Source organism: Podarcis erhardii (assembly GCF_964252035.2).
Source record: "Podarcis erhardii genome assembly, chromosome: 6".
Classification (NCBI taxonomy): domain Eukaryota; kingdom Metazoa; phylum Chordata; class Lepidosauria; order Squamata; family Lacertidae; genus Podarcis; species Podarcis erhardii.
In genome coordinates this window covers 51,959,127-51,981,738 of record NC_138510.1, presented here as the reverse complement: position 1 = coordinate 51,981,738, position 22,612 = coordinate 51,959,127, and the positions used below count along the sequence as shown (strand labels likewise).

Genomic DNA, 22,612 nt, shown 5'->3' with positions numbered 1-22,612 from the left:
AAGTAATAAAGCAATTTTGGGAGGATACCTTGAAATAGGTTTGGGCACATAAAAACATTTTAAACATTTATTTTGCAGCGGTTTGTCAGCCTACAGTGGTACAAGGTCAGTAAAAATCTAAAAACAATCTGGTGATGACAAGATTTGGGAGATCCTGGGGAACGACAGAAAACTTCTGCTAATTGTTCATCCTTTATTTTGTTTTTCCTTCAAACAGGCACTGCCCCTTACCTCCACCACCTGCATGAAACATTGGAGACATACCTTTGTTTCCCATTGCCCTTGAGGTAGAGCATGTGGGGGCACCAAACAGCTCATTAGCAGCTAACAGCCACATGGGTGAGTAGGTGGCGTAGGGGTTCAACCTCACGCTCTACTGGTCCCCAAACTTCTAGTTGATAGAAATGAGGTTAACTTATAGACAGTGAATTATTAAAGAACAACTCTATGGCTTCTACTAAATTTTCCTTTGAGGCATCCAGGATAGGTCATTCAAGGGGGCTGAATGCTGGGACCAGATGAACCAATGGTATCTCTTAAGTTCAGATGGTGTGGAGAGGTTGGGGAGGTGTAATAATTGCAAAGAGGCTGAGAGCTAGAAGGGGAGGGGGACTGGGGTGGTCGGCAGAGGAACGAAGAAAGGGAAAAGAAAAACCCAGCAGTGCACCATGTTGCATTGTTCATGCTCAGACCTTCAATTTGCTCTCGGCATTCTCCTGCAGCGGGGAGAATGTTACGCTGGCTTAAGAGACAAATCGGACACAAAATAAAGACCAAGCACTCAGCAGTAAAGCAATTATCACAACATTTTATGCCGGGGCTGCTCCTTTTGAAGGCAGCCTGGTGCTGCCTGCATGTACCTTAACCCGTTCCTAATAACCATAAAGTCACCATTATTTACGGTACAAGACATTAAATAAATAATGAAAAAAGCTGTCGGCAACAGAGCAAGGCAAGCAGGGTGTGCAGGAGAATCCCTTAGCACAGGCTTAACCTGTGCTGCAGGAGGAAAGTTAACTGAGCCTTGAGATAGAGGGGCAGCAATCCAGCAAGCAAGAATCAGGTGGGACCAAAACCACAGAAAAGAATTAAGGGAGACAACATTGGGGAGGGAAACACAAGGTAAAGTAGGATGCAGTCTCAGGTTTAACTCAACCACCCATGAATTTCCAGCACTGCTGGGAATGAAATTTGTAAGGCCTTTGCTAGGCAAAGGAGGCATATAGCAGGCCAAATATATACAAATCACAAGTCAAGCAAGAATACTAAGAATGGCTTTAAAGTTACAGCTGCTATTCTTCCTTGGTGGTTGCTAACATTAAAACTGCATTATAGTTTTACTTGAAGGAAGGAAGGTTCTTACAGCTTAATTAGGCATTATAAAATACATCTAACTTGTGAAGACCACTAGCTTAGCTAGTGCCCATAACAGGTAGTTATCAACTTGAACCTTAATTAAAAACAGAAAGAAAATAGATCCGAAGGACTTGTGAGAATAAGCAACAATGTCAAAATTCCAGATCAATTCATGTTAAAAATAAAAGTTATTTGCAGGAACAGAAGGGAAGTCAACTCATCTTCAATGGAAAAAAAATAATGCTATTTTTTAAAATGGCATCAGTTACTCCATCATTCAATCACTCAATCAAATATGAATCAAAGATTAAAAAATCACAAATTAGACCAGTCTGTTCAGTTCCCCCAGCTCCTGGGAGGAATTAATCTGGTTGGCATTAACAGAATATATTCCTCTTGATAATTATCAGGCGATCCTGTTAAGAATCTTTAGATCTGCTTGGTAGACGGCAGATCAGGATTTACTGGCACCTGTTTACCATCTCATTTAATGTTTGTCAGAGTATTACTTATTAGTAGCTACACAAATTACTCATCTCTTCCCCACTGGATATTTACTCTGCAATAGCCACACATTGGTCATTCACTTTTTATAGGACTTTTACATGACACTGTAATTAAACAGTGGTTCTTTCCTTAAGGTTCTTCCATCCCTTTTTTTTGACCACAGAAAATTTGACTTTTGGGGATGTACAGAATAGGAGCACAATCTCCACAGGTGTGGATTGCCTCAGCACTATTCTTCCATCTTTTTTAGAGAGGGGTGGCTGTGTGCTACTCAGCTCTTTCAGCACACTTTAACTTTCTTGCCAACATAATTGTATCACCTTCCTTTTTAAAAACTGCTCTACCTTTTCAGCTTCATTTTTAAAATCATTGCAATATTTGTGAAACAGTGCTAAAATGAAATTAGTGAAAATTTTAACATTTACTTCACTGTACCAGCTAGATGGGTGGGGTATAAATAATAAAATTGTTGTTATTGTTATTGTTTTTCTGTGCTGAGTTTCTCCTCCCAAGTTAGTGCTAAAACAACTTGTAGGCCATGTTACCGACACAGCTATGTCGCACACACTAGTAGAGGCAGAACAAATTGGGGTGTACACACAAACAATTTTCATACCCCCTGAAACGTGGAAGTCCATTGCAATTTCACATGTGGCTTATAGCAGAAGGGCAGTGATTGATTAGAGCTAAGAGCCATGAGTTGTTGTTAATACTATTCCTAGTCAAAAGTAGATCCACGGAAATAAATGAACACGACTAACTTAGTTCCATTAATTTCAATGAGTCTACTCTGAGTAAAAATAAGTTGGCTACAACCCCATCAGTCTAAAAGCACCCAATTTCTGCACTTCCCACTGCTGCCACTTCAATATGGCAGGAAGTGAGAGCAGGAACCATAGGATATGCTGAGCCCAGAAAACAGGAGCCATATGAAAGCTCCAACACAGGCACTTCTCTTGCCCACATGGAACGTGCATGCATCAGTGATTATGAAAGATTGCCATGGATATTGTAAATCTTCTTAGAGCCATGATGCAGTGTCAATCCCATAGGGACAGCTGTGTCTTAGTGGAAAGCAGGAGCTCAACTGATCTAGAGAAAAAGGCATCAATGGAAGCAAGTCCTTGGGGTTCAGGGCATATAACAGGTCCTATTGAAGACAAGAACAATGACAAAGAATCAGTGCAAGGATGCCTTGGAACTTGCTTTCATATTAAATGACTCTGCCCAAAACAAAGGAAAGTAACTTCTCAGGCAGCTGAATGATAAAGTCAAGCACAGATACAATAAGATACCATGCCATCTACACAGAGACTCTGAGAGGAGATTGGAAAAAAGTGGCACAGGTTTGTATAGTACTGGGAGAATCACATTCCTGTGCTGTGTGGCAATACTACACTAATGTGGCTGCTTAAAAGGGTTTAAAGTGACAGAAATGTAAATTTGAAAGAAATTAAAATAAAACAATGTTCAGAAGGTTTGTACAAAGAAAAATAGAGCAAAGCAGCTGATGTGAAAATGGGCTAAGAGAGCAACATATATAAGATGAGCAGATTGCAGATGGGAGAGGATACAGATGAATCAATCACGACAGGGGTGTAAACTGTAGAGCCTGTGCCTGGGGATTTTCCCTAGGCTAGTCTCCCTTCCAAAGATGCACCTCTCAATGACCCTGTTCTGCTTTTGCCTTTCTAGAATGTGTCATTCAAATGTGATAATAGCTTATTGGACCTACAGAGCCACATGCACTGCTCTGCCCACATTTACCTCTGACCCCACCCACTACTGGCATGTGGCCTTTGGAAGGCTTCCCATGAAAGAAAGTGGCCCTTCGGGCTGAAAATGGTTTTCCAACTCTTAGATTACAGAGTGCCATTTCAGAGATCTGTCGTACAGCCATCTATGAGCTGCACCACTCAGGAGCAGAGAGGTGAGGACTGAATGCAAATACTATGCTAGGAGCCGAAGATCCTGCTAGTGGCCCTGAAGGCCAAAGTATCACTGGAGAAGTTAGCAGGAGTACACAAAGCAGCTAGAAAGAGAAGTGAGACTACTAGGCACTCCCTTGTCTATAGCTCCAGAATTATTCTAATGGCCAGCAGTCTAGAAATCTTTTTAAAACCCTTTCTTCCCATGCTGCAGTTCCAACAAACACCCACTGTCAGAAGCTGCTATTTGTTAGGTAAGGGAATCATCCCTCCTATGACAAATAGCAGATTTTGGGTTGGGGTTTTCACTGGAACCACAGTGTGGAAGGGAAAGTGTAAGCCCCCTTGCTACCAGCCCTACACTGCTATCTCAGTGCTGATCAGGGGCTTCAGAAAGGTTTGCACAGTGTGTCATTCCACCCTTTGCCTCTCAAATAGTGGTGGCTGGTGCCCACTGGGACTAGTATGGCAGCAGCCAGGGAGCACAGCTGTCAACTTTTTCCTTTTCTTGCGAGGAATCCTATTTGGAATAAGGGAAATTCCCTTTAAAAAAGGGAAAAGTTGACAGGTATGTCAGGGAGTGTAGATGTAGCCAGAGCCAATGAGAGAAGTAACCAACTAATTCTAGTTTTGTCTCCAACTTTCTCCCTGCTGAGTTCTATTAAGAGCAACAGAGACTAAAAATGAAGGGAGCTGATAGTTCTACCCCTAGACTGCCTGGAAGAGGAGTCTCCTGCATCAGGCCATTAGCCCATCCAGGCTAGCATCCTGTTTGCACAGTAACTACCCAGAAGTATATGGAAAACCTTCACGAAGGACCTGAGCATAATTTGTCCAGTCCTAACACTATACCTGGGACGTGGGTGGCGCTGTGGGTTAAACCACAGAGCCTAGGACTTGCCGATCAGAAGGTCGGCGGTTCAATTCCCCACGAGGGGGTGAGCTCCCGTTGCTCGGTCCCTGCTCCTGCCAACCTAGCAGTTCGAAAGCACGTCAAAGTGCAAGTAGATAAATAGGCACCGCTCCAGCGGGAAGGTAAACAGCGTTTCTGTGTGCTGCTCTGGTTCGCCAGAAGTGGCTTAGTCATGCTGGCCACATGACCCGGAAGCTGTCTGCGGACAAACGCCGGCTCCCTTGGCCAATAAAGCGAGATGGGCGCCGCAACCCCAGAGTCGGTCACGACTGCACCTAATGGTCAGGGGTCCCTTTACCTTTTTAACACTCTACCTAAGGGCATGCTGACAGGGTCAGGTATTTCCATAATAGTTTGCTTGGCATTTAGGCAGCTATCCCAAAGCAGGCTGCTATGATCTATGCTGTGGCCAGCCTGAATTCTCAGTGAAGGAGAAAAGACAGCCTGGGCTGACTGAATTTTTAGCCGAAACTAGTCAAATCTGCCATCGGCAAGAGAAAGAAATCAGGCTGGTGTTTCCCTGGACAGAGAAGAGGCCATTCAAAGATACCCACATTTCAGGCAGAAGTTTCCACACAGCCACAAGTGTCTGCTGCCACTGCTGAACAGTTACAAAGCAGCTGCCTACCGCTCTTCCATCAAATAGCATAACCATCACCACCTCCCATTTCCCCCAAATCTTGAAAAAAACATACTCTAAACCTGAGGCTTCAATGGCCAAAAGGGGTGCTGCAAATGTTGATGGGGGGGGGGAGAACCCCTTCACAGACACATTGGTCTGAGTTAGAAAGTAACCTCTCTTCAACAACCCCCTCTTTTCCCCTCCTTCTCAACAACCCCACCCCGCCTTGAATTCTTCAAAGCTCAACTTGATTAAAATTCAGGAGTTCCACTGCTCCCCCACCCCATCCCTACCTCCAAAAGAGAGTGCATAAAACCCAGCAAGACAAAGCCTCCTTGAGTTGCACAGGCTCCCCCCTCCCCTAGGACAGAGGCGATGTAAGAGGGAAACCCAGCCCTGACAAAGCCTATTGTCCCCTCACCACTGCTGCTACTGCTGGTGATCTAGGGGCTCCAGAGGACAGACAGACACACACACACACATGCCAAAAATAAAAGAGTTGGGAGACTTTTGTGTGCAATACAAAGGAGCTCCACAGTAACAAAGCTTGCCACAAGATTTACTCACCTGCTTCTTGAGGCGTTGAGAGCAAACACCATTTGGTGACTATGGCAGTTGACCTCAATCCGCTATGCTGAAGTCAGCGCCACAAGAGGGATTGGATTTTGTGCTCACTCACAGGCACTCAAGCCCACTGCATTCGTAACTAACATGGCCACTCTTCTTAATTCTACCTTTCAGAAGTTGAAAGGTAGTTGTGGTCAATGAGTGGAAGCAGTTGTGTGGCCAACCAGCCTGGCCTTCCATACATGGAATCTAGCCCCTTTAGCAGCATTCAGCAACCAACTGTGCCTTGATTAAAGGACTTCAGAATCTATGAAACAAACACTTCTCCTGCTGCACTATTGAGGTTTTGAAGATCTCAACACCAAAAATCTTATTTTTTAAAGATTGACCATCAAAATCCAAATTCCAGTTACTATTTCTTTTGTTGAAAACGTATCTAAACTATTAGCTCACAGTGTGCCCTGCCATGTTTAAGCCCTTGCAGAATAGACCCTAAGGATAACAGACTCCTTTCCTTGCAGGAAAATCCTAAACAAAAGGCAATGGTGTGTGTGTGTGTGTGTGTGTGTGTGTGTGTGTGTTTATATATGGGGGGTTACAGAGAATGACCAACTAGTCTGTTTCAGCATCCTACAAGGTCACATTCTGCAAGCTGAGCATTCTCATTCATTCATTTAATTTGTATGCTGCTCTTCCACTAAAAAATCATGCTAAAAGCTGCTTACAACAAAGAAACAGGGGTGCATTTCAAACAAACACTATGAAAACAATTTCATAATAACATAGCAGAATGTAATAATGTACCATAGCAGAATGTAACAAATGTAATAATGTACCAAAAACCAGAATTCCAGTACTAGAAATATAACTAGATTTACTTAAACAACATGTAGCACCCATTATCAAAAATAACAAGGGAACATCACAGTTTCATCTTAGTCCTAGAAACACCCCTCCCAGTGTCCCTTTCCTGTAGCAGCTACTTATAAGGCCTCTAAGGGCAAAGGGTGGCTGGAAACAGCCCTCTCATGATGCTGTTCATCAGGTACTGCTTAGAGGACACATCGTTCAGCCTGAGTCATGTTCATACATTAGAATTGGTCTATTCTGAGTAAAACATTTGAACACAGCCTGTACAATTAATTAGCATTTATAAGACAGTGTTGATAGGGGTGTCTGGATCAACAGCGTAACTCGAAGGGATGTGGAATCCAAATAATACACAATAAAAGTATACCTTTTACAAAGTAGTAACCTGTAATGATGTGCCTTCCATAGTTCCAGTTACAGATAGGTAGCCGTGTTGGTCTGCCATGGTCAAAACAAAATAAAAAAATTCCTTCCAGTAGCACCTTAAAGACCAACTGAGTTAGTTCTAGGTATCTGAAGAAGTGTGCATGCACACGGAAGCTCATACCTAGAACTAACTCAGTTGGTCTTTAAGGTGCTACTGGAAGGAATTTTTTTATTCTGTAATGATGGTTACTGTTAAATTCTATAACCGTTCGAACATTTCTAGACTTTGTAACTGCATTTGTGTTTGGAAATGAATTTGCACATATGCGCTAGAATAGGAGAGGGAACATAGTTAACCACCAAGGCTTTTCTTGTCGCAAATATTTTCTGTACAGTGACTTACCCATCAATAAATGGATAAACTTTTCAGGGTGCAAGGCCTTGGCACGGCAAAGGTAGCTGAAGAGATTTAGAGTCTACTCCCACTAGTGGACAGTGTGGTGGAGCAGAAATGCTTACCTGACCTCCTAGGGGGTGAGTTGCTGCTGCTTATCGGGAGGGGTAATGCAGCAGAGAGGTGAGCGCTGTACCAACACACTAGTGGAGTCAGTGTGGCATTCCTGCACCTTCCTCACCACCTTGCCTCTCCCCTTCCTAAGTAAGCAGCAGTGGCTCACCTGCCAGGAGCTTCTGTTTACCCTTGGGCTACAGAAATCAGCACAAAAAGAAATTATATAAAAGCAAACCCAAATCCATTGTTCTCCACATCTCACAACTTGTGCATTTCAAGAGTTTAGAAGGTCGGAATTTTATTCCCCCCACATTCCCCCCAAAGTGGATGGGGCAACCCAACCAGATAAGCAGGGTATAGATAAGAAAATTATTATTATTTTCAATAAAGTTTAATAATCCCACTGTCATTTAAGAAAGATAACACTTCTACCTTTTATGGGATGATGCCATAACCTCTGTGCAAATTACACTGATCACCTTAAACCAAACCGCAATTTACCTGGGGTAAATTGTCAGGATATATTTTTCGTTTGGCTCCAAATGCTGACCATTCCTGAACTAAGGCATAGCAATCCTGCTTGGGACTAAGGGGTAGAATTCATCTAATGAGCCACATCAGCAGAAGCCCTGCATAAGAGCTTCCACTTGTGCAATAGGCCTTTCGCATCTCCCCACCACATGCCCCTTGGGAATGGTTCTGGTGGGATCAGGAAAACGCCCAGGACAGCACACAGGGTGAGGAGAGATATTCTGTCTGGCAAGCTGAAACACTTGCACAGACAGAATATTTGCAATAGTGCAATGTTCAATTCCACACAAGAACTATGAAGAAAAGGCCAGAGAGCTAGGAAGAGGTTTGCATGCAAAGATTATGAGAGTTATAGAGGTCAAGTAACAAGTTGCCCTAGCTACTTTGGACTTTCTCATCTAATTTGAAAGATAAAACCACAAAGATTTGTCTCAATAATTACTTTAATCAAGTCCTTTCCCTTACAAATTTGCTAAAAATGCCCTAAGGAAAGTACTTGGGAAGTTCATTCAGGTTTGAATTGTGAAACCTCTACTTGGCCAGTAAAAGCAAACTCACACAGTTACGTCTAAAAATCCACTTGCTACAATGCCCAAAAGAAAAGAGGGGAAGGCTTTTGCATCTTGAACAGTTGTGTAGCTAAAGAGAGAATTAAAGAGAGAATTTCAGCAGATTTAACGCCACGGAAGCTACATCTGCCACAATTCCCTCTTCTATGTAACTATTAAAGGTGAAGGAGCCCTGCCCTCTCTTTCATATGGCCACCCTACCACCTGCTAATAAGCTATGGGGTGCTACTAAACTGCAACAGGAGCTCAAAACACAGTGTAGTAACAGGAAGCAAATCTACAATTCAGCTAGGAACAGGTACGATAGAAGTCTCTGCCTAAGTCAAACCCTCAAGACACACCACAAATAATGAAGCATCTGGTCTAGAGCAATGATCAGCGGAACAAAATTCACATAAAATGGACTCAGACTTGATACACACATCATTGTGGCAGATCTATGCCACAGCTTGGCTCGATGCCAGCCATCATCCTAGACCAACGGGCACATTTCAAATTTTGACAATGTGCTGTGGTGCCAGTCACAAAATGGCTGCTGTGAGGGCATGGCATTACACAAAATGGCTGCTGTAGGGGCATGACATAGCACACAATTAGAGGGAGTACAGTCATTGCTGTTTCCCCAACAAACTCCCCCTACCCAAAGCAACCTCATATTTGCTGTAGGAAGTCACCTATGTCCTGCTGGTCCCGACTATGGAAATCACACAATATTGATTTACACACACACACACGCACAGTTGCTGTCTAATAACAACATGGAACATATCCCAGTGCCAGGAAAAATAATTGGGGTGGTCACACCACACTTACTCTCTCTTGTATATACAGCACCACAGGCACACATGCATAGTTCACACACAAGCACTTTACATATACAATACTTATATATATATATCCACACAGGCAACAACCATTTTAGTTGCATCCAGCTGACGCATGATTGGAGGCTAACTGGTCCTTTTGGACATGGAAGAGGGCAGAATGTATTTTTTCCTTTCTCTCTCCTCATGTCCATCACTCTCCTCATGGCCATACCACAAACAAACACACACACATTCAGTAAAACCCCTCCACAGGTGAAGAAAGTGCTTGCCATTTCCAAAAAATTCCAAACAAAACCCCCCGAAAAAATACATGAGCACCACCAACCTGGCACCTGTTGCCACCATGTCAGGTTGGGGTTCTCTGCACCAAATAAAGATACTGTTGCCACAGCAACTAGCTGTTCTGGGATCACGGGAAACACAGAAGTAGGAAGAAACTTTTATCACAGTTAGGCATGGGTGATATATCAATATATCACCCAGGACCGGTATGTGGGGGCAGACCACAATGACAGCTTCACTCAGCGGTATATCACTGGTGAAAATGTCACCGCACTTGAGTCCCTCTGCCTCCAGAGCCCAGCGCACTGAGTGATGAACAAACTAGATGGGGGCTGGAGGCAGAGGGACTCAAATGGCGGCAGTTTTACCAGCGACATACCACTGGTGAAACCGCCATCGCATTCTGCCCCAGCAGAGGGAGAATCAAGCTGAATCAGCGCTGGTGGACGTGTAGGGGCTCTTGGCTGCTGCTGGTGGGCCAACGCTGGGCAGCAGCCTCCAACAGCCCCTCTCTGTAAGGCGCGGATAGAGTGGCTTTGCACCCCGCGCCTTATGAACTTCTCCCAGGAGGGTGGTCTGCGTCATTCCTCCTGGGGTGAACGACCCCCCCCTATGAGAGGAAAGAGACAGCGCACCCACACGTGTGAAAGTGAAGGCAGGCTCTGTGTACTTGGCTACTGTCGCTTGGTCCGTCTTCAGGGAGTGGGGGGCAAGCTGGCAAGGTAACTCGCCCCCCCCATACAAGCGAAGGCAGAGGGAGCTTGACCAAGGAGCCCCAAAGTCCTTGCTGCTCCAGCACGAGTGGCGGAGGCTTCAAGGCTCGCTCAGCTGGAGCCATTCTGCCCCCTGGCTGAGCAGCAGTCTGCGGCCAGCTGTATTGGCCACAGCCCACAATGTTTCATCGTGGAAGCTGAGGTGAAAGCACCTCAGCTTCCACGATGAAAGCTGCAGCAGTTTCACCTGGCATCTCACAAGCTAGGGCCATTGAAGGTTTTTTCAGCATCGTGGTATATCGCCAAACCCAGATGACTGGCTGGCAATACACCACAATGTTGAAAACCCAATATCACCCAGCCCTAATCACGGTTATGTGAGCCTGTGTGGTAAGGTGGTTAGAGGCGGAGACCTAGGCTCAAATCCCCATTCAGCCATGAAATTCGCAGACAAACTTAAGGAAGTTGTTGCCGCTCTGCCTTAATTCTCACAGAGATATTATGAAGATAAAATGAAAGAGTGATGTATACTGCCTTAAGCTTCTTTCTTATAAACTTAATAATCTTGGTATCTATTTGGGTAGGATTACACAAAAATCACTTGTATATTACTATGCATCCTTAATTTTCCTGAGTTTTGCACAACTTTTTGCTCCTTCCCTTCTTTTTGTATTATGCTTTTCTAATATGTTATTTTCTGGAAAAAGCATTGAAAAAATAATAGTAACTACTACTACTACTCTGCTGCTGCTGTTACAGGAGGTACCATGCATCATAAACCAGTTTCTACAGATTATTCTTTTTAATTTCTGTCGCAATTAAGCTATGTCCTCTTTGCATTAAGGTAATAAATTTTGGGGGCAATTCATTGTGTAGAAAGGTTCCTAAGAACATTATAGATAATCTGGGGTTAATTAGCTGACTGACCGCCTCCCTCCTTTACCAGAACATTTGTATAAACTGAAATACCTTGCAAGCGGTTCTGGCTAGATCAAATACTAAGTAAGCACGGGCCTCAGGTTTCCTCAGTACAGACAGGTAACTTCATGCTCACTTTTTTGGTGCAGGTTACAGGGAACAAATAGCCTTCCAAATGTTGGACTCCCAACTCAGCTCCAACTAACATAGCAAAAGGCCAGGAATGATGGGGCACCACACTGACTATCCCTGTTCTAGGAGATGTTAGAAAAGGTTGAGAAGAATGAAGAGGATTTACAGCCTTACAGATCTGATTTTTCCTATCAGCAAAAATCAAGCCTAAAAAGCACCCTTAGGCCAGAAAAGTGACAAAGAAATTAATAATTAATCCAAATCCTGGGCAGCCCAGCAGAGCACAATACTTTAAAGTGTGTATTCGAAAAGAAATCCAAGCACATACAAACCAAAGCCATTCTTTGAACGCCAGCACCCAGGAACTGTGGCAGATGCAGGATTGATGCAGCTGCTCCAGCAAGCTAGTTCAGAGAGCCCTTTCCTCGACAGCTCACCCTGATGCCATTCTCAGAAGTCACTCACTTTTTTCCACATTGCCTTTTTATTGTTTCAACTTTTTTGTTTTCTTTCAGAGTAACAAAGAACAGAGAGGAGGGAAACCCACAACACTTTAAACTTAAGGCTATTAAAAATGAAAAGCAAAAAAAGGAAGCTGGGAAGGGGGGGGCAGGGAAAGAGAATAGAGGGGATATTTTCTCTTGCCTTTAAGGAAGGGTCTTTTTCTTTTTCAACCTGCTTTTGAAAGAGTCAAGCCCATAAAGATCTTTACCTTTCCAGATGCCTGTAGCTCTTGATAAAGGTGAAGAGGAACAACTTATGTTGGGATGAGAAGAACAAATCCCTTCTTTTGTTCTTGGCAAAAGTCTTTGCTAATTGCTTCTAGGTACTTTCTGTATTTGTCTGTTAACACTGGGAAAAAGCAGGGTAGCACGAGAGAGGGAACAAAATCAATGGGTGACAAAGTGGGGGGAAATAATATCTCTTTGGTGGCCTCAAAAGTACAGAAAGAGGGATAAAGTAAAGAGAATGGGAGAGGTCTCAAAAATAAATAAATGACCCGATACTGCTTGGGTGAGCCCCATTTTTCCTATCAGCTTTTACAGGGGGCAATACGTTTTATTCATTGCCAGGACTGACTTATCGCAGCCTTGTTTTTAATGAGGTATAATAAGGAGAACATTTTGTAACAACACGGCTCCGCTATTTTATCCGACAAACAGCTGTGTCATGGCCGTCGCCGGGAGAATGAATCATATCTCTCTGCCTGCATATGCGAACTCCCATGTAATTACCCTTGCATCTTAAATAAAGCAGGCCCTAAACCTGTCGCTCAGATTACAAGCAAGCGGAGCAACCCTCGTAACTGTGGCCTCTATCATTACAATTAATTTATCACAGAAGCGCTGAGATTAGAGACTGGAATTAAAACACAGTAAGGAGGGTACCACTGTGATGACAACAAATGAATCTGAGGGGGGACAGGGGGGGTGAGGTAGTTTTATTGCAAAGGTTGAGAAGCCTAATTTCTTAAGTAGATAAACATGGAGGGAGTTCTATACTTTACGTAAAGCTGGAAACAGCAGGTACTCTCTCCCTCTCTCTCAGGAAACAGTGAAAAGAACTTGGGCCTTGAGTAGGCCCAAAATTATGTAGGCATGTAGGTCATACGGACAATAATAATATACTCACAAGTGTTTACGCATTTTACATCTTATTTTAAACATGATGTACATTTTTTTAAAGGACTTGTATACATGCTCTCACAAAAAATGGAAAATGCCATCTTGCATCCATTTGTATTTTCTTTCTCCAGTGTGCATGCACAGAATTATCGCAGCACTTCCTTCATGTATTATTTATTTAACAGAATTTATATACAACTTGCTTGTAGAAAAGCCTCTAAGTGGTGTGCAATAAATACTAATATTATCAATAAAAACAGTTTAAAACATTTAAAAACATCTAAAGGTAATTAGAATTAACAGTAAAAAACACCAAAACACACTAACATCTACATGACTGGATAGGCTTGCCTAAATAAAAATGTTTTAAGCAGGCACATGTGCTGCTTTGTCATTGTGAAGTTCCTTATTGGCCGAGGCCCTTTTTAATTAGTTCTTTTATTATTTTGTCATTATATAAAAAAAATTAAAGCCCCAGATAGGAAAGAGATCTGCAGTGGCACTGCACACAAATAATTTATACATGTCTGTGCTAAAAGCTACTGAACAGTCCAAAATGTGACTTGCCTATTTTGAAGGTAGTCTCTTTCTTTCTTTCTTTCTTTCTTTCTTTCTTTCTTTCTTTCTTTCTCTCTCTCTCTCTCTCTGTCTTTCTTTCTTCAAAATGATGCAGACAGAATCACCTCAAGTTTTTTGACACCAACTCTATTGTCTCATTCTATCTACTTCATAAACTGGCCAGCTGCCAAGGAGGGGGAGGGTCAAATCCAAAACTTCTCCTTCAGACTTTAAGCAGGGAGAGGTAAGGTGGGGAAGGGATTTAACCCCTCCCAAATGGTCTCTTACCTAAATGTGGAACGGAGGGTTTTTTATTTGATTTTGTAAGCTAAGAACAGCTTGGTGCAGTCCTATATAAGTACTGTATATGGAAATGTTTACTGCACATAATTTCAGCATCATGTTATCCATATTGTGTCACCAACTGCAACACTGAATGTTGAAGGGTATCCTCTATTGTAGCATATCTTCTATTGGACTTTTCCTCACCTCCTAACAGCAGTACTCCTGTGCAGATTGCCAGTCAGCCATGCCATACTTCAGGATATTCCAGTCCATTCCCTCTCCCTCTCTCTTTTCCTTTTCCAACTGACATTCAGCACTCCATGGACTGAGCATGCTCAGTGCTCATTAAGATCTTGCAGAAGGCGATGTTGAACTCTTAGGTCTGACTTTTAAAATATTTTTGAAGTTATGGCAACCTTGTGGGTGCCCCAAGCATGCTATTAGCACCTGCACCATATATCCTTCTCCTGCTCCGTGGCCCCCTTTTGGCTCCAGTCCTGTCAGCATTCACCACCTGAGTTTGCCATTAGGACTGATGGACAACAAAGAAGCATGTCTTCAATATCTTATTAACTCTTCTGGTGTGTATTTTAAAGCAGTATACACATTAACACATACAAGTGACAAAGCTGGAGGAGCAGGTGGTGTAATCCTAAAGGAAAGGTTCAAAGGGCCACAAGAAACAACAAGCAATGCAATGAAATTACAATAAAAGCACAAAAACAGTAGGACCTTCCAGGAATTTGGCAAGAATGGGAATGTGCTACATCAGCCACACACAAACCTCTTACAGTTAGGAACTCTATTCCTTTCTGAGGTGTATATATGCCTCCTTTGAACCACAAAAATCAGCTTCCCTGCCACGCACCCAAACTAGTCTTGTGGCAATTTTAAAATACAATGGGCAGCAAGTAAATTGGAAATTGCCCAACAAAACTGCAGCCTTTCACAGGCCAGTCAGGGTCATGTAAATTCAGCGGATTATCCATCCCTAACTTCCCTCATGTATCACCAGCCTCTGTTATCGATCTGCTCCTCCAAGGAGCCATCCCTTGCTGAGTCCCTCCATACCATCCCTTGCTGAGTCCTGCAAATCCAGTCAGACACTTTTGTGACTGTTGCAGAACACATTAGGAGAAGTTCAGTAGTGCCTGGTTTCTGCACACCATAATCTAATTTGGGCCATAACATGTGTACATAGGGATACTCAGCTGCACTGTCACAAAAATCCAATAAAATGGTTGATGGCTGCACTGACAGACATAATGGCTGTGTTAGCATGAAATGGTAAACCATGGTTTAGTGTTACAAGGACAAGCCAGTGATCCTCCTACAGTGCAGATGTGGGAAGAGTTCAAAAGTTTTTGCTTTCCTGCAACTAGTAATGATACCCAAGACCAGACAAACTGTGGTTAACCTTAAGTATGGTTTGCTTAAACAAATCAAAGTTAAGCTCCACCTTATGAATTTGTTTTGTTTCATCAAACCCTAGACAAGACTAACCACAATTTAGGATTTGGATGCAACACTAAATTATGGTCAATGTAAAATGGAAGTGGAAGTTTTTTACCTTCTCCCTGCAACTGTGCCAGAGAAAAAGAACTGGAAAGCACATAAACCCAAGATGTGCTGTCGCTCATCCTCTTTGGAGACTGATCTCATTGCAGCACTTGGGCTAGAAGAAATGGAACATCTGTTCCCAGTTATGTAATGTGGAGGAACCCCCTGCTTCTCTGCTGATCACTGGAAAACCATGGTGTGTGTGAGGGTGTGGGTGGGTGGGTGTGAATGTGGGTTGTATGTGCAATGAGAGTGTGTACATCTGTGCATTAGTGTGCACTGGCAGCTTTGGCTATACCCGCCGCTGGCATGCGGCCCTCATAGAGTTGAGCCATCCTCACTGCACCCTCACAAGCCAAAAATAGCCTAGCAAGCCAATCCTAGCTTAGTGTGTGACATGTAAACAGTCAATAACTAATGGCAAAAGAGCATCCTTAGACCTAAGTAAGTGGCAAATTCATACTTTCTTCTCTTTACTTCAAGCCAATCAGAGTTATGTAATTTTAGTGCACCATCACTATGGTTGCTCTACAATCATAGACTCTGTAGGGAGCAATTGCTCAGAAGCTATTCCCAGAGCACCCATCCCCATATTGTGTAAGGAAGGCTCTGTTCAGACTCGTAAAGAACTATTCTTCAGAATCCCAGGTTTAACTCACAGAAGCTTTGAGAACCCCTAGCCTTAAACAGAAACCATCAAACATGCAAACCAAGTACAGCTTCGTTTGCAGTCCTAGCCCCACTTACCTGTGAATAAATTCCACAGAATTCAGTAACACTCACTTCTGAGTAAGTTTGGCTAAGATTGCTCTGTGAGTCAGTTCTTCAACACAAGATAAACACGGACAAAGTACTGAAATTAAAAAAATATTATTCATCTCTAACTACTTCATCTGTCACCTGTGTCTGATCGATGACAGCAAGCTTGGCACACTGGATAGACAATTGTATTTGGTCCAGTCATACCTGGGTTCAAATCCTTATTCAGCTCCCTCCATAAGCTTGAGCATTCAAGACACTGTCTAAGCTACCTCAAACTGGGAAAACTCTTAATCTGCATCACAAGATTCTTGAAGGAAGAGCGAGATATAAATGATTAGGTGGCAATTTCACAGGCAGTTTAATTTAACTACCAATTTCTGCTCTAGAAATATATTGGCTCTAGCATTTAGCCCACCACACCCAACCTGTTCCTGTTTCCATTTGGAAATAACAGTTTTTGGCTGTTTTAGAACCTGTCTGTCCAGTATCCTAGGCACAGATTAAATTGCCTACCACTGCCCTGTCAGCAACTATTCATTGGTTTTGAAGGATATTTCTTCCCTGAAACCTAAATGTATTAATCTTCTATCCTGAAATTCAGTCATTAATATTTCAGATGATGATGACCCAACTGAAATGTTCATACATATGGCTGATATCATTCCTATACCCTGTGCAGCAGTGTACCGCATAACTCTTTAGGGAGTGCAGAAGCTGCATTTCTAGTGGCTAAAGAGATCCTGCCCCAAAGAAAAGTCAAGATATCATGACACCAAATACTTCATAGGACAGGTCAGCACAATATGGCTTTTGGACAAAAAAGTGGCCCCATATCATATTTTTCACTCCAATATGACCTTTCTCTCATTATGTGTAAGCAACCTGATGAATTTTCATGTGCACAAGCCAACAGATGCACCCTATTATTTTGTGCAATTCTGGCGGGGAAATGCTGTGGTCCACCTCTGGGCCAGAATGCTACCTCCAAATAGGTCAATACATATCCAGAATTACCAAACTCACAGCAGGGGGTTCAGAGTCACAACCTTCAGCTTGCACCCTTGCTTCCAACAATACCTGAGACACAACAAAGCCCATAAATGCACCTCCACACACTGCATTTTATTGATATTAATAGTTATTGTGGGCTAAATGCTAGTCACAGTGTGTTCAAAATATATCCTACACGAAATATTAATGGTACTACAGTAGTCTTTTAAATCTACTTGCACTCTGAAGCTGGGAGATGTGAAGAGATGCTACAAGAGATGGGAATTCCTCCTCCATCCTTCCCAGTAAGGGTCTACATTGGATCAGGATGGCAATTAATAGTCCATCACGCCCCCCCCTTCCAATCAGTGCAATATAAGAAGGTGGACTGTAAATTCTTTCCACATTAATAGCAAGGGTTGATGCTCAATGGACCTATCCTGAGAACCCTCCATCCCAAGGAGATTAAAACTTGGCAGAGACCTATGAAACACACTATGCACTTTCCTTTCATCTGCTTTTCCCACACCAGAAACAATATCCCAAAGGTAGAAAAAATATGAGACCAACCATGCTTCTTTGTCCTAGTACATGTGGTGTGGGAGGTGTATGTGCAAAATTACAGTTGATTTCTTGATTTTGAGAACCTATGCTCTGGAGTAGACACACAAAAGACAGTGGTGATTAAGACAATACCACAAAGACCAAAAAAAAGCTGTTTTCTTTATGAAGAGAAATGAAATCTATTCTAATTGGTGGTGAAGTCAAAAACACATAAGAAAGTCCCCCCCTTAAAATCCCCAAACTCCTGTGTTTTGAATATGTTAAATCATGAAGATATAGTAACTTCTGTAGCCTTTAGCACCTCTCGAGGAACTTGGGTTACCAGGGAATAAGGGGGAGGGTGGTGGAAAAGAAACCTGACTTCAGTTACAGAGACGCCCCCCATTGCACCACCCCAACCGATTCACTAAACAGTGCTGAGACCAAAATGAAGCAGGCGGTCCCATATGTCATAAGAATTAAAGGCACGGTTCCCACTTTGTAACGATGCTTTTACAGAAACCGTTCCACTGTAAAACTTTATGATTTGAATCTTTATTGCTGCCAGCAGAGCACATGTTCACTGCCTTGAATTATAACTTAATATCAGCAAAATCTGGCGCTTTCCAGCACTTTTTTGGGGGGGGATAAAGTTTGTTCCTATTCCCTGCCCCAGTACCCTGCAGTTTCCCCCTAGCCACTGGTTGCAGGGGACGCTGCATGTTGGTATCACACTGCCAAGGAGGCACATCTGGAGACACTTTCTGTATGGAGGTCTCATCAGCATCTAAATGTAAATGGGCAGCTACACCCGCAGGATACAGTTATGGATCTGTTTATCGCCATGATTGCAAAAACACTAAAACGCTAATAGAACAATGAGTACATCAATAAACACAGTTAAGGGGCTGAGACAGGCTCAGTGGAACCAGCACCCTTTCATGCTTAGATATTCCCTCAGATGAAAAGGAACATTGAACATTTGCACATGGAAGAGGAAATGAGAGGAAATAAACCATTCATTAAAAACCTGTATGTTATATCAGACCTGTCAAAGGTTTGGACATGCAAAGACACAGGGAACGAGCATGGTCACAGAAACTTCTAGGCAAGCAAGGCTAGGAGAGCTACAGCATCCTTTCCCAATCTGGATGCTTTCTAGAATGCCCACCATCCCTGCCCGTGCATATAAGCAAAATGCATGTAAGTGGGGAGCCTCGTCAAAGCAGGGAACTAGAGTGATTTAAGAGGCATCAGAAATGCCCTTTTGTTTTCTACTGTACCTTTGCCTCCACAGTGCGAGAAAATGCAGGGAACCGTGTGTCCGAGCCCGCTGCAACACAGCTTCCCTCCCAACAGCTGTTGAGTGGGATAGCGCAACATCAGCAAGAGCTCCCATGCGCCATTTTGGAGCCCGTAATTTTTTTGAAAAAATAAGCCTTTAAAATATTTCTGCACTTTTGGCTCACTGACATTCTCCTTGGCCTCTGGGGAGGGTCTCATGATGAGCAACAAGAACTTTCCAGCTCTCTCCCATCGTTCCCAGGTTTGAATCTATTTATTTATTTATTTCCTGGCACCACACACACAAGTCAATCGTGCATAAGTGGGAAAATGCCTGTACTAAGAAAGCCTAAGGGCTCTTCACCTTCTGAAGTGGCTTCTTTCCTTCCTAAGTTTTCTTAAAACCTTGCTAAACATCCTAAACTCCTAAATCAGAGATGTGGGAGCCAGATGGATCTCCAATTTCGAAAGCATGCAGCACACATTAAAGCAGTGATCATGTATTTTTCATATTTTCACTTGCAACTTAGGCACTGTGTATGTTGTCAGGGCTCAGGGTATTTGTAAAATACATGTTTCATCCCTCCTAAGGGCTCCTTACTTCTTTAGAGGCTGGAGTGGTTTAAGAATAATGACATTTTGCTTTTGGTTTATTAATTTTTATTGTGCCCTATGGTCACATTTTCAGGTTTTTCTCCACCAAACTTAAGGAGCAGAAATTTGAGAAACAAAGCCTTTGTCCTCCTTTGATTTCATGCTGATACAATCTTCTTTTAAAAACCCTGAGTCATGTGATTAAATTGTGAAGGGTGGTAATTTGATTTACTGTTATGTTCCAAGAAATATTTAAACAGAAGTTATCTGGGAACACTATTAAAAAAAACCCAACTTATTAGCCTCTGCAGGTGGAATGTGGAATGAGAGGAGAGGAACCCTTGTTTCATCTAAGGCTTGTCTAAAGGGTTCTTTTTGGGGTCGAAAAACAGTAATAAATGATTCATTGTGTGAAATGTTCACTTCACATCAAGGGCTGAATCCTGAGATCCATAGAATGAATGGAAGATCAGAAAAAGGGGACTCCCTGGTCCCCCTTGCAGACAACTCCTTTTGACAAGACTTTCCTTGGGTGAGTGGATTGTGGCAGCTTCTTCAGTGGTGTGGGATGCAGTATGAGGGTGTGGGGCTGCAATGGGAATCAGGAATTGCTCCAAATCAGACAGAAGCACATTGCAAGGAATCTCCTCTCCCTCACACTTTAATCTATATAGTAGCATGTCTAAGTCAACTCACACAAGCCCATGAATATTTATTCGGTAAAACAACCAGTAACTAGAGCAAGAGAGCAGTTGGTAGCAGCGTTAGGAGAGATGAGTTCTCTTCACTTGAGCAAAAACAAGAATCCTCATTTCTGGAAATGCTCTCTCTTTTTTAACCCTTCGAGACTTCCTGGGACAATTTGTCACCAGGGTTATTAGCATTTCTTCTGAGATATTGACAGCTTGTCTTTCTTGCCTTCCAACCAGTGAGTGATTTCTTCACACAGTCGCCAAATACTGCCAAATCACCATGGTAAATGTATCGACAGAATCATATTAACAGCTGCTGTGCATTTACAGCACCGTAAGTTATACAGAGAGGCGGAAACACACAGGGAAATAAAGCAGCCCCAGTCAGCAGTAGTGACAAGCGTTTATTTAGCAGTTGCTGCCTGGAACTATTTTTTATGCTTTAATTGCTAATTGTAAGATCCCATAAAAGAGCTGCCTTGGACCAAATTATTTGTCATCCCTCAGAGCTGAGCATCCATATGTTAGTTACCTGGCTACACAAATGACTTACCTGGACACTGCCCAATAATATAATAAAGTGAGCTACCTTTTAACACGATACAGAGGATGCCAACAGACTTAAGAGCTCGTGCAAGATAATCAAGGGAAGACCTGTCTTGTGACAGAGTGTGACCCAAATTTTGCCATCTTACTTTTGTTCCTTCTTGGCATTGCCACAATGCACTCAGGGTTGGTAAACAAACTGAGTCCCAGAGTTCCCTGAATATCTCATTGTAATGTCCAATGGGCAATCACTTATTTCATTTTATGAATGTATATCCCATCCTCTAATGAAAACACATTTTCAGAGAGGCTTACACAAAGCAAGTTAAAAGTAACAACAGTGGTTCATTCCACTGCAACAGCCTTTCACAATCAGAACCCTCTAGATGTTTAGGACTACAATTTCAGTCATCCCTTACCATGCTGGCTGGGGTTGATGGGAGCTGTAGTTGAAAACATCTGGAAGGCATCAAGTTGGGGAAGTTTCACAATAAGAAGTCCTCTCACCCTAGAGGGGCATTCTTTGTCCTGTCATTTCTTTGTACTGTCACTATCCTGGTTCTCCTTCATTTTATGTGACACGGTTTATACTTTTCTTTTTGAGGTAATTTCTGTCACCACCCCACCCTACACAATGAGGACAGAGAGTTAATTTCACTGGCAATCAACCTGGCTGCACAAAATGAGCTAAGTGATCAAATAAGCTGCGAGAAGTGGTTAGAAACTCCCCAGGAAATTTTTGAAGAAAACTGCCCACAATGCAGCATGTGCATTTAACATTCCCAAAACCTGGAAAAAGCCTGCCCGTCACAACCTCCTTACTAGTCCACTCGATATTCTTCCCAATAAGCTTAAGAAAATAAACTCCTTAAAGCCAGGGCTGAAAAAGAGAGAGAAACCCCCACCTTTTCACTCCCCTCCAAATCTCCCTAGCTTTAAGCCTCTTAGAAGTTAGAATGTTGCTGAAGAAAGTGAGACCACGCCAAGCAGCTTAGGAAAGGCCTACGGCTCCATGTGGGAGGGGTGGGAATGGGTGTATGTGGAGAGGCAAGGAGTACAAGAGGTATGTACAGCTGCAGCCGTAGCAGTACTTTCCCAGTCGGGCAAGAGAAAAAAATAAAAAATTTAATTTGTGTTGTCCTTTTTTCTTCTTCTTTTTCATTTTCTGATTTTTGTCTGATTAGAAATTCAGCAAGTCAGACAAACTTTGAAGAGATGCCTGAATAATGATTTATATATTTAACTTCCTGTTAGCAGAAAGAGAAAAGCGCAGCTTTCAAAGATAGCTCTGGTGAATTCAAAGGCCTCTGTTGCCCTTCGACAGTGTTTTCAAAATCAGCATTGCCCACCCTAGGCTGTGCCTCCTACCCAACTAGAGCTTACAAAGCTAGAACATACCCTAAACACAAAACTGAGTTAATTACTACTATATTGAAAATTAAAGGCAACTGATTATGTTTCTGCAAAATGCCAACTTGCTCTATCATAATACCATCTCTTATCCCACTCTTAACTGTATCTGAAATTAACTGGGCTTTTAAAATATGCTGCTGCTGCTCCT

At 42.7% G+C, this 22,612-nt stretch overlaps 1 protein-coding gene across 10 annotated transcripts in view; it reads right to left on the bottom strand.

Moving 5' to 3' along the window:
- The window catches only part of RNF220 (ring finger protein 220), a 325,409-nt gene that overhangs the window by 268,566 nt on the left and 34,231 nt on the right, over positions 1–22,612 (bottom strand). Inside the window, exon 1 of one of the 10 annotated variants that reach the window (XM_081865509.1) lies at positions 14,285–14,375. The exons of 8 other annotated variants lie outside the window; for them this stretch is intronic. Coding sequence is in view for 1 of the 2 variants with exons in the window: in XM_081865519.1 (XP_081721645.1) it covers positions 14,285–14,331 (47 nt within the window). In the remaining variant the exon portion in view is untranslated. Of the gene's footprint in view, positions 1–14,284; positions 14,376–22,612 lie in introns of those variants that run through there. One more of the 10 variants, XM_081865519.1, reaches the window with a different exon arrangement.